At 48.6% G+C, this 12,587-nt stretch overlaps 1 protein-coding gene across 1 annotated transcript in view; it reads right to left on the bottom strand.

The window, feature by feature from the left end:
- Positions 1 to 12,587, bottom strand: part of NBEAL2 (neurobeachin like 2) — a 199,812-nt gene that overhangs the window by 56,039 nt on the left and 131,186 nt on the right. The window contains exons 15-19 of the mRNA XM_077936672.1: positions 11,968 to 12,100; positions 9,887 to 10,006; positions 5,929 to 6,339; positions 4,649 to 4,741; positions 374 to 554 (exon numbers count right to left, since the gene is read on the bottom strand). Coding sequence (XP_077792798.1) covers positions 374 to 554; positions 4,649 to 4,741; positions 5,929 to 6,339; positions 9,887 to 10,006; positions 11,968 to 12,100 — 938 coding nt within the window. The remainder of the gene's footprint in view (positions 1 to 373; positions 555 to 4,648; positions 4,742 to 5,928; positions 6,340 to 9,886; positions 10,007 to 11,967; positions 12,101 to 12,587) is intronic.

The following is a 12,587-nucleotide window of genomic DNA, read 5'->3' on the forward strand; positions in this document are numbered from 1 at the left end:
GGAAGCGCAAGATTTTTTTGTCTTGCGAAGCAACCCCATAGGGAAATTCGTTTTGCGAAGCGCCTCCAAAACAGAAAACCCTTTCGTCTAGCGGGTTTTCCGTCTTGTGAGGCGTTCGTTTTGCGGGGCACCACTGTAAAATTCTTAACCCAAGGTACCACTGTAGTTGGTCAAGGGAGCCATGGACTCAAAAAGGTTGAAAACCTCTGTCACAAATCTTTAATATTCATTAAAAGCAATAATTTAAAATCAGCCTTTATAGAGCAGTGGGGTGAAGTGACCAGTGATGTTCAACAGAGGCTGACAAACAAACAAACAAACAAACAAACAAACAAACAAACAAACGGGTTTACACAAAATTCAGCCTGGATACCTCGATAACCGGAAGATTTCCCCAGCGGAATGACCATGCCCTGGGCGTTGCGGGAAGAGGTCAGCTCCGGGCCCACCAAGTCGTGGGTTTCCTGGTGGTCTTCTGACTCTTTCCTCTGAGACGCCACCTGGTCCAGGAGGGGGAGCAGCACCCCCATTCCACCCACACAATTCACCACGTCCTGCAAGAACCATAAAGCACTGTGAGACCATCAGAGGGCTCTCCCCCAGGCTGGCTGGTTTCTGCACGGCGGTATTCACCACCGAATTCCAAACCAAGATCATAGACTCATAGAATCATAGACTCATAGAGTTGGAAGAGACCACAAGGGCCATCGAGTCCAACCCCCTGCCAAGCAGGAAACACCATCAGAGCACTCCTGACATATGGTTGTCAAGCCTCTGCTTAAAGACCTCCAAAGAAGGAGACTCCACCACACTCCTTGCCAGCAAATTCCACTGTCGAACAGCTCTTACTGTTGTGCTCTCCCAAGCCCTGCTAGTGCAGCGATTTGACTTCACCCCAGAAGGTGAACTCCAATGTCTCATGAGACAGAAAGGTGCCAAGAACCAGTTTTCCTGGGGGTGGGTTATGAAGCTTCATTGCTTGAAGGACAGGGGCCAGCATCTAACTGATTAAAAAAGGTAAAGGGACCCCTGGCCATTAGGTCCAGTCATGGCCGACTCCGGGGTTGCGGCGCTCATCTCGCTTTATTGGCCGAGGGAGCCGGCGTACAGCTTCCGGGTCATGTGGCCAGCATGACTAAGCCGCTTCTGGCGAACCAGAGCAGCGTACAGAAACGCCGTTTACCTTCCCGCCGGAGCGGTACCTATTTATCTACTTGCACTTTGACATGCTTTCGAACTGCTAGGTTGGCAGGAGCAGGGACCGAGCAATGGGAGCTCACCTCGTCGCAGGGATTCGAACCGCCGACCTTCTGATCAGCAAGTCCTAGGCTCTGTGGTTTAACCCACAGCACCACCCGTGTCCCTTATCTAACTGATTAGGTGAGAGATAAATATAATAGTAAATAAACTTCAATGATCTCTGATCCTTGGCCATACTTGTAGGTGTTGATGGAAGCTGGAGTGCATCAAGTTCTAGAGGGCCATGTGGTCCTCATTCTTGCTTTACATAAGAGCCCAAGAAGAACCTCGCTGGGCTCACCTAACCCAGTGGCCAACCAGGTGCCCATTGGAAGCCCACAAGCAGCTCCTGGGCATAGCAATGCTCTCTCGTCAACTGAGGTTTCCAGGCATACTGCCTCCAACACTGGTAGCAGAAGGTAGTTATCATGGCTAGTCGTCCTCGATGGTTTTTAGCAATGGTGCCTCTACAATGGCTTGGCCATATCCACAGAATGGAAGATGGCAGGATCCCCAAGGATGTGCTCTATGCGGAGCTGGCTGTTAGAATTCCTGCTCCGTGATCGCAGTCATGGGATTGTTGTCTATTACATGACGGTGTATGTTTTGACTCCCCAGAGTGGGAAGTGACGGAGACAGGATGTTTGTGTTACTGTGTTCCGTAAAGTGGGACTGTTGTCCTTTGTTCTTTCTCTCTTTGCTGTCTGATGCTAGAGAGAGAGGGAGCCATGTTGCAGTGCTCCGTGTGTGTTTATCTGTAAATAAAGTAGATTAGCCAAAATGCTGAGTTGCTGAGGTCTGTTACACAAACTGAAAAGACTCTGCGGATCCCTAAGTGTGCCAATGTCTGTTGGCATCAGTCTCTGTGATGTTCGGGCACAAGAAAGCTTTTGAAGATCCTGAACGATTGACCAGGAGTCAGGGAACATGCCAGCCAGGCAGGTATCTCTGCCAGGGTCCTACTCGAGTGTAGGACGAGCTCCTCACACCTGCTTCAGGCACCAGGCCTGTGGGCAGACCAACTCTGCACTACAAATATGTCTGCAAATGTGACACGAAAGCTTGAAACATCAACCTCACATCAACCTCCCCCTGTGGGAATCCCTTGCAGACGACCGCAGTGCCTGGAGACAAGCAGGCAGGTCATGCATTTATAGCAGTAACCAGAGGAGGAATGACTGCTGGGAGGAACGCAGAGAGAAGAAGTGCCGTGGTGTATCTGCAGCAACACAACCATCTGCCCTGGCTGCAACAAAACATGTCTCTCCCATATCAGTCTCTACAGCCACAGCAGGCGCTGCAACCACCCAACAGATTGACCTCACCCCCAAAGGAGCATTCTGTGACTTTGCATTTCTCAGTAGAGAAAGTATTGATCTGGTGTGTAGAGGTCTTTCCTATTCTACTTAATTCCAGAGGGTTCTGGAAGCTTCTCTGTGTGAAAGAAACAAGAAGGTTCCTGATGTTTGGGTTATTCCTTCAGAGAAGCTGAATACAGCTGGTGGAAACTGGTTATGTTATCTCTTCTGTCAAGGTCATGCTGACTATAATAATAAGGCCAGAAGGAGCCTGGGTTTCACTTTCTGTTTCTCTCTCTCTCTTCCTTCTGGTGTGGTGTTCTATACATACATACATATTTCAGATAAAAAGGTAAAGGGACCCCTGACCATTAGTTCCAGTCGCGGACGACTCTGGGGTTGCGGCGCTCATCTTGCTTTATTGGCCGAGGGAGCTGGCACACAGCTTCCGGGTCATGTGGCCAGCATGACTAAGCCGCTTCCGGCGAACCAGAGCAGCGCACGGAAACACCGTTTACCTTCCCGCCGGAGTGGTACCTATTTATCTACTTGCACTCTGACGTGCTTTCAAACTGCTAGGTTGGCAGGAGATAGTATGCTTAGTGTTAAGATTTAGACTTATTATAAGTTATTGTAAATTTAAGTCAAGTCAGCTGCAACTGGGTTTCTTATTGACAGCGCCAATCCTGAATGTATTAAATTTGCGACCATTCTCCTCATCTGCCTTCAGTAGCAGTAAATCTCTGCTGGATGAAGTATTCATTGCCTCTGGTCTATTTTTTGGGAATCCTGAAACGTGTTTAGGTTTCTACGCTGCTAACTGTACACTGGAATATACTCTGGATCAATATTGAGTGGAATTTAGATGGCACATTCCTCCTCTGTCTCCTGAGACAGATACCAGGAATAGTATTCTGCAACACTTCACTGATGCAATGATAGTACATTGGTGCTTGGATTATACTGGGCCGTCTGCACATCGTTCTGCTTTATGGGCAATTCTGTGATGTTTCTCCAGAGGCATCACTGACATCCGCAGAGGCCCTCTCGCACTGCGGCACAACGAAAGCAGGACAGAACCCCCCACATAATCCAGAACGTTGTCTTTGTCCATGGAGTTTTCTTGGCAGGGAGACTGGAATGGCTTGCCGGTTCCTTCTCCAGGTGGATCACGTTTGGTCAAAACTCTCCACTATGACCTGTCCATCTTGGGTGGCCCTGCACGGCATAGCTCATAGCTTCTCTGAGTTATTCAAGCCCCTTCGCCACGGCAAGGCAGTGATCCATGAAGGAGAGAAAGGCTCCTTGGGAGAAAGGCGATGGCAAATCTAGACAACATCTTAAAAAGTAGAGACATCACCTTACCAACAAAGGTCCATTTAGTTAAAGCCATGGTTTTCCCAGTAGTTATGTATGGAAATGAGAGCTGGACCATAAAGAAGGCTGATCGCCAAAGAATTGATGCTTTTGAATTCTGGTACTGGAGAAGACTCTGGAGAGTCCCATGGACTGCAAGAAGATCAACCTATCCATTCTGAAGGAAATCAGCCCTGAGTGCTCACTGGAAGGACAGATCCTGAAGCTGAGACTCCAAGACTTTGGCCACCTCATGAGAAGAGAAGACTCCTTGGAAAAGACCCTGATGTTGGGAAAGATGGAGGGCACAAGGAGAAGGGGACGACAGAGGACGAGATGGTGGGACAGTGTTCTGGAAGCTACCAGCATGAGTTTGACCAAACTGCGGGAGGCAGTGGAAGACAGGAGGGCCTGGCGTGCTCTGGTCCAGGGGGTCACAAAGAGGCGGACACGACTAAACAACTAAACAACAACAATCCAGAACGTTTGCAATATAAAAAGTGGCAGGATTTCTGAAGAAAGCAATGGATCTGCGGTGACGGGAAGCAACGCACGATGAATGCATATGCAGCGACTGCAATGGGACTACTCTGAGGGAAACAAGCAACTGGTGCAAACCAATGCACTCCGCAAATTAAGCTCCCTGAAAATTCTGCCCCCCCCCCCCAGGGCCCACCATTCTGACCGTGCCCATAGACCTAGAACGGAATCAAGAGGTGACCCGCTCCACGGCTGCTGCGTCATGACGCCCGTACCTTGACATCCCAGTTCACCACTTTGTGTCCAGTCAGCCTCCCGTCAAAGAAGTGGTTCGGGGAAAGGTCCAGGCAGATGTTGTTCTTGCAGGCCTAGAAAGTCACACGAGAGGAAGGGGAAATAGAAATTTAAGTATAAATCTCTTGGTGGGGGAACTCACAGGCTTGGTGAAAGAGGACACGTCCATGCATGTGGAATAACAACAACAACAACAACAACAACAACAACAACAACAACATATAACAACAACAACAACAACAATATATAACAACAACAACAACAACAACAACAACAACAACAACAATAATAATATATGATTTATACTCTGCCCATCTGGCTGGGTTTCCCCAGCCACTCTGGGTGGCTTCCAGCAAAATATGAAAACACAACAATTCATCAAATATTAAAAGTTTCCCTAAACAGGGCTGCCTTCAGATGTCTTCTAAAAGTCAGAGAGTTGCTTATTTCCTTGACATCTGCTGGGAGGGCGTTCCACAGAGCAGGCACCACCACCGAGAAGGCCCTCTGCCTGGTTCCCTGTAGCCTCACTTCTCGCAGGGAGGGAACCACCAGAAGGCCTTCGGAGCTGGACCTCAGTGTCTGGGCTGAATGATGGGGGTGGAGACGCTCCTTCAGGTATACTGTGCATTTGAAGCCGTTTTGGGCTTTGAAGGTCAGCACCAACACTTTGAATTGTGCCCGGCAACATACTGGGAGCCAATGTAGGTCTTTCAGAACCAGTGTTATATTGTCTTGGTGGCCGCTCCCAGGCACCAGTCTAGCTGCTGCATTCTGGATTAACTGCAGTTTCTGGGTCCCCTTCAAAGGTAGCCCCATGTACAGCGCATGGCAGTAGTCCAAGCGGGAGATAACTAGAGCATGCACCACTCTGGCAAGACTGTCTGTGAGCAGGGAGGGTCTCATCCTGCATATCAGATGGAGCTAGTAGACAGCAGCCCTGGACACAGAACTGAACTGCGCCTCCACGGACAGCTGTGAGTCCAAAATGCAGTGGCGTAGCGTGGGTTGTCAGCACCCGGGGCAAGGCAAGTAATTTGCGCCCCCTAACCCGTGGATTTGCGCCCCCTAACCTGTGGATTTGCGCACCCTAACCCATGGATTTGCCCTAACCCCAGATGTTGCGCCCGGTGCGGCCGGCCCCCCTGCACCCCCCACGCTACGCCACTGCCAAAATGACTCCCAGGCTGCGCACCTTAGGGTTTGTACCGTCTGTCGCTTCTTAGAGAGGGCTGAGGGATGCTCCTGCCTTGACACTCACCTGCGGTGTGTAATACAGCAGCAATTTGCTGCCGAGCTCCAGAAAATCCCCTTCTGGCTTAAAAGGCGACGTCACATTTGGTCCCGAGGAGTAGAGCGCTTTCACTTGAGCAGGCTGGAGGACTTCGTAGAAGATTGAGACGGAGCCCAGGTGACCCTCTAGGGAGGTGGGAACCCCCCATTCGGTGTCCTGGCTGCCGGCCACCGTGACCGAAACCACGCCTTCCCGGGGGGGCTGCGGGGGGATGGGCGTCCAGGCGTGGGGGGCCAGGGAGGCCGGGAACGATTGGGAGCGGTTGAGCGAGGGGTGGGATGGGAAGCCCAGGTCCGGCGAGTGGGATGGGGAGGGGTGGACGGCGGAGGTGGTGGTGGTCCGGTGGCCGGCTGAGCCGATGCAGCAGGAGGTGAACGACTAGGAAAGAAGATTTGCAAAAAATAAAATAAATAAATAGGTTTATTTGCATGAGAAGCATCACTTTTTCTCCTGCCCTGTTGGAAATGCGGCGGCCAGCCACCCAGACTTTTTGCCTTTGCCCACTCCATAGCCGGGCAAGGCTGTTCTCTTTGGGCCGGGCCAAGGTCTCTAACCAAAGCAACATGGTGTTAGAGGCGGGCGCAACCAAGTTGTGGTGTCTGCAGTGCAGGCGAATGTGTGTGCAAGCCTGACTGCGAGTGCTAGAAAAAGCGTCCCCCGCAAACTCCCCACACATCTGCCGGGGGGCTGAGGAGAGCGTTTGCAGGGTTACATCAGCCCCCCCCCCACCGATGGATAAAAATCAACAATTTAAAAAAATAAATCGGATTTAAATCAGATTTTTAAAAAATAAAAAACGAACGTTCGGTCATGCTTAGACTAACCTTGTGAAGAATAAAGATTAGACGGACTATGAAAGAACTTAAGGAAAGGAAGTGCCTGAAGAACAGATGTAAAGGTGAATTAGACAACCAAGAAACGCGTGGTGAATGCGGTGGAAGTCTATTATAATATTTTAACTAGGATTTATATATTGTAATGTTTGAAGTATGAATTTGGAATTATTGATTATGAAAAGTATTTTTTTCTCTTCATTCTTTTCTTTTTCATCTTCTTTTCTAGTCTGCATTCTGGGAAATTGTGTAGCTAAATGTTTTTATGTACGGCTATGTATTATTTCTATTTCTTTTTTTCTTTTCATTTTTTTGTAACATCTAATAAAAATTAATATTTTCTTTTAATAAAAAAAATGGTTTGGAGGAGAAATGTCAAGCTCTTCCACAGGTTTCCGTAAGATTATTTGGGGCAGTTTTTTCTAACGAGACGGTATTATCACGGATGCTCGTTTTTGCAATTCTCAAAAGGGTGAATTTGTGTTTGCAGAAGTAACATGCCTTTTCTTCGCAGGAAAAAGGTTGTAAAATAAAGATACAGTGTTGAGGAAGAAACCTTAATCCCATCGTTCCTTTGCACATTTATGTACACAGAACCAACCCCTTACCTCTTAAATGCGAATTTCCAAGAGGTTCGATGAATAGATTGTTTGGAGTGCATTAGATCTGCACAAGTGGCTAAGCGTAAAGCAGTGAAAATGAAAGCACAACCTTGTGAGCAGAATACTCCACAAGTCTTGGGATCGTTGTGTAATCCTTGTGCAAGTTTGTTATTCCAAAAAATGAAACCTTTATCTGGTTGTAAATACTAAGATTACAGAATGAGTCCTTCTGTAAGGAAATCAAGTCTTACTGGGTAGTGATTTAAATCGATTTGATTTAATTCGATTTGATTTAAATCCAATCCACCCGGCTCCCTGCTGACCTCGTGGACTACAATTCCCATCAGTCCCAGCTCGAGCGGCTGTGGTTGCGTTCCCTGCAATTGCAAACCCCCATCAAAACTAGGGCGTCCTTCCCGGAAAATCAACAACACGCTTTGCTGGGCTTACGAGGACAGCAGGGAACATCGAACCTGTTCCTTGCAAACTGGATTAAATGAACCAGATTGGGTGGCGCAACACCGGACCCCAAATACTGGGCCCCTTCTCTTTTCCAGCCTTTGGCCTTCATTGCTTTGGGGGTCCCGAATGGCAGGGACAGTGCCTTACACAGAAGTCAGACCATTGCTTCACCCAACCCAGAGCACCCCTCTTTGACTTGCAAGAGTTCTCCAGCTGTAATACTGTAATACATTACAGCTGTAATACTGTAATACTGTAATACAGTGGTGTCTCGCAAGACGAAATTAATTCGTTCCGCAAGTTTTTTCTTCTTGCGAGTTTTTCGTCTTGCGAAGCACGGTTTCCCATAGGAATGCATTGAAAATCAATTAATGCGTTCCTATGGAAACCGCTTGCCAGGCTGGCGGTGAGGAGAAGGGCTTTTCTCCCCACCGCAAGCCTTCAGGACAGGTACGGGAACAGAGGGGAAGGCGCGCAGCGCTTTTCCTCTGTTCCCGGGGCTTGCGTGGGAGGAGGGTTTTTCCTCCCCACCGCCAACATTCAGAACAGCCTTCTGAATGTTGGTGGTGGGAAGGAAAACCCTCCTCCCACCCCAAGTCTTCAGGACAGCCATCCGAAGGCTGGCGCGGGGAGAAGGTCTCTCCGCCCCTCCGCCAGAGGTCCGAGGACAGTGGGGAAGACGCGCTGCGCTTCCCCGCTGTCCCGGAGATTTCCCTATGGGCTTTCGTCTTGCGAAGGAAGCCCATATGGAAATTCGTTTTGCGAAGCGCCTCCAAAACGGAAAACCCTTTCGTCTAGCGGGTTTTCCGTCTTGCGAGGCGTTCGTCTTGCAGGGCACCACTGTACATCAAACATTAAAAGCTTCCCTAAACAGGGCTGCCTTCAGATGTCTTCTAAAAGTTTGGTAGTTGTTGTTCTCTTTGACATCTGGTGGGAAGGCGTTCCACAGGGCGGGTGCCACCACCGAGAAGGCCCTCTGCCTGGTTCCCCGTAACTTGGCTTCTCGCAGCGAGGGAACCGCCAGAAGGCCCTCGGTGCTGGACCTCAGTGTCCAGGTAGAACGATGGGGGTAGAGCCGCTCCTTCAGATATACTGGATTTTACATGGCTCCACCATCAGCTCATAAACTTTATTCTCTTGCCAGGAGCCAGGGTGGATTTGATGTAAATCACGATTTAAATCACTAGTCAGTAAGACTTGATTTAAATCATTTTTTACAGAAAGACTCATTCTTGCATATTTACAATTTCATTTTTGGAATAATAAATTTTCAGAGTAGTTTTTGCACTTATATCAAAAATTACTGATTTGGTTATACTATTAGAAATACGTAGACAGATAACTACAAAAATATGGTGAGGCTTAATAAGTTTAACTGTTTATATTTGGACAACTTTTCTGCCGTGCTTGATTGGAGGAGAAAAATAAACATTTCCTTAATAACAATTTAAGCAATTTATTTAACTAAAACAATAACGGCATAGCATACGTATCCATGTTTGTTAACCGATGTGGTTAAATGTGTTTAAAAACAAAACAAAACTTAGACTGAGTTTTAGCACACATGAAAAGCTTAAAACAAATCCTCATTTCCTGATGAATAGCCTTTGGACTAGAATGTAACTTAAATAGAAAAACTCTCTTTAGAAAGATTTTTCCTCCAAAAGCATTTTATTTTAAAAATCCAATTTAAATATAAAAAAATCCAATTTTAAAAAAATAAAATCTGATTTTTAACATTTATTTATTTTTTAAAAATCATGGATTTTTATCCACCTGGCTCCCCAGTAATTGAATCCTGCTACCTGCCAATGCAGGTGACCCACTATGATTTTTTAAAAAAATATTTGATTTTTATTCACCCTGCCAGGAGCCGCTGCCTGGTCTTTTGCCCTCTCCTCTCCTGTTTCTGCGGTTTGATTCCCCTACTCTCTCCAAGGACAGTCTTAACATGTCCCCCCACCCCCACCCCGGCAGACATAATTACGGTTCCCTCAAAGCAGGAGGGGTTGCGGGAAGAGCCTCTACCTCGCCCAGGGAGGGGAACCGCAGTTGAGCCGTCTTCCGGAGTTCCCCGTCCACGTAGATGTTCACGAGGTTCTGGCCGAAGGGACGGCGGCCCGTGATATGGATGACATCGACGCAGTGCTGTTTTGGGGGGGGGGGAGAGAGTGGAAGGAGGCGTTTATGGGTCCATCGAGCAACATATTCCGCTCAAACAGCACCTGTGCAGTTCAGTACACTGGTATCTTGGTTCTCAAACTTACTGTATTTTTCGCTCCATAAGAAGAGAAGAAGAAGAGTTTGGATTTGATATCTTGCTTTATCACTACCCAAAGGAGTCTTAAAGTGGCTAACATTCTCTTTTCCCTTCACTCTGTGAGGTGAGTGGGGCTGAGAGACTTCAGAGAAGTGTGACTGGCCCAAGGTCACTCAGCAGCTGCATGTGGAGGAGCGGGGAAGTGAACCCGGTTCACCAGATTACGAGTCCACCGCTCTTAACCACTACACCACACTGGCTCCCATACAGAATAAGCGTCACAAAGCTATGTTTTGGGATTGTTTGTTTTTTTCAGTGCAATGGATCTGAATTTCCTTCTGTCTTATGCAAAATATCCCAAACCTCAGTTTAGCCAGGGGAAGGCACTTAGGCCTAGAGCCGTGTTCTGAAATTATCGACGACAGTTCATTTTTTGTTGCTCAACCAATTTTATTACCTGTCTATCACCTACAGGCTTCAAAGCTGACCAGAGTAACATGCGTGGTCCAGATAATTCGCTCTTGACTGAGAGTGAGATTGTGTGTCTCTGTGTGTCTCTCTCTCGGCGTGTGTCTGTATTTCTGCTGCCTATTATTGCATACTACACCACACTGGCTCTCATAAAAGGCGCACTTCCCCCCCCTAAAAAGTAAGGGGAAATGTCTGTGCGTCTTATGGAGCGAATGCACTGGGCGGCAGAGGGATCCCTCGTCTGCCGCTGCAGTCGCGAGCTGAGGGATGCCTCTGCAGCCGGAGCCATGGCTCCCGTCCGTCGCTCGCTGTGAAGCCAGCAGAGCAAGAGCTGCTGACACGCTCTGCACAGCTCTCACTTTTCTTGCTTTACAGCGAGGCGGGAGGAGGGACGGACAGCAACCCCTCCCGCCCTCCTCCCAGCTGACTGTAATTCAAGCAAAGTGAGTTCCGCTTACACGGCTCCTGTCCCGGCGTCTCATCCTCATCTTTTTGCTCTGGTTCCGGCGTCACCTCAGAGGCAAGGCAAGGCAAGGCAGCTGCCCGTCACAGACACGTAGAAATGTGAGCTCTCCCTCTCTCTTTCTTCCTTCTTTCCTTCTTTCCTTCCTTCCTTCCTTCCTTCCTTCCTTCCTTCCTCCCTCCCTCCCTCCCTCCCTCTTCCAACTTGAATAAAATATTTGATTCAGAATACCGTATTTTTCACTCTATAGGACACACTTCCCCCCCTCCAAAAATTAAGGGGAAATGTGTGTGCGTCCAATGGAGCGAATGCTGGCTCCTTGGCTTCAGCGATAGCAACGCGAAGCCTCCAAAGCGCAGAGGGAGCACTCCTTCCGCGTTCCGGAGGCTTCAGGTTCCTTTCGCTGAAGCCAGGAGAGTCTTCAGCAAAAGGAACCAGAAGGCTGAGGAGCGCAGTGGGAACTTGCGCTGCGCTCGGAAGGCTTCAGGGATAGCCGCGCGCAGCCCCTCTGGCAGGGAGAGGCTGCACGGGGCTAAAGAGGAAGCCAAAACAGCGAGCGGGATCCATCCTGCTCACTGTCTTGGCTTGTGCCATAGCCGCCCGCAACCCCTCTGGCAGGGAGAGGTTGCGCGCAGCCTGTACACTGCTCTTTGGGGCTGGGGGGGGGAGGGGAAATAAGATTTTTTTTCTTGTTTTCCTCCTCTAAAAACTAGGTACAGTGGTACCTCGGGTTACAGACATTCTGCTTTGCTTTGACAACACCAAGAAACAACAAAGCTCAGCTTCTTCATGGCTCTCATTTACAGCGGAACGTATCTCACATTTACACCGATAATCCCAATAGGGGCACAGAGGCAGGATTAAGGGCGCCAAGGAATCTGGTTGCAGCCAGGTCTGCTCCAGCCCCTTACTCACCCAGGCTGCATCGTTGAACGGAAACTCTTGCAGGGCCACCGTCATGTACTCCTTTTTGGTGCAGACAGCCACCACCAGCGTCCCGTCGGCTGTGAAGAAGGCCTCAAAGCCCGTCCCGTTGGTGGTGAAGAAGCTGGGGGGATCGAAGGACAGGGTAGGTTACAAGCTGGCCGGATGGATTTCTCCCTTGCTCACAGGAGCCACACTGAGACCCAGTGCCGGATTTACGTAGAAGCTAAACAAGCTATAAGCTTAGGGTTCCACTCTCCTGGGGCCCCCAAAAAAATTAAAGGGGAAAAAACTGGATGCACATTTCCAAAATATAAGATAAAATGAAACCTACCCCATTTTAAGTTACTTCTTAATACAGTGGTACCTCGGGTTATGTGCTTAATACATTCCGGAGGTCCGTTCTTAACCTGAAACTGTTCTTAACCTGAAACACCACTTTAGCTAATGGGGCCTCCCGCTGCCACCACCGCACAATTTCTGTTCTCATCCTGAAGCAAAGTTCTTAAACTGAGGTACTATTTCTGGGTTAGCGGAGTCTGTAACCTGAAGCGTATGTAACCTGAAGTGTATGCAACCCGAGGTACCACAGTAATTGACTTTCCATTTCT

Source organism: Podarcis muralis, chromosome 12 (genome assembly GCF_964188315.1).
Source record: "Podarcis muralis chromosome 12, rPodMur119.hap1.1, whole genome shotgun sequence".
Taxonomy (NCBI): Eukaryota; Metazoa; Chordata; class Lepidosauria; order Squamata; family Lacertidae; genus Podarcis; species Podarcis muralis.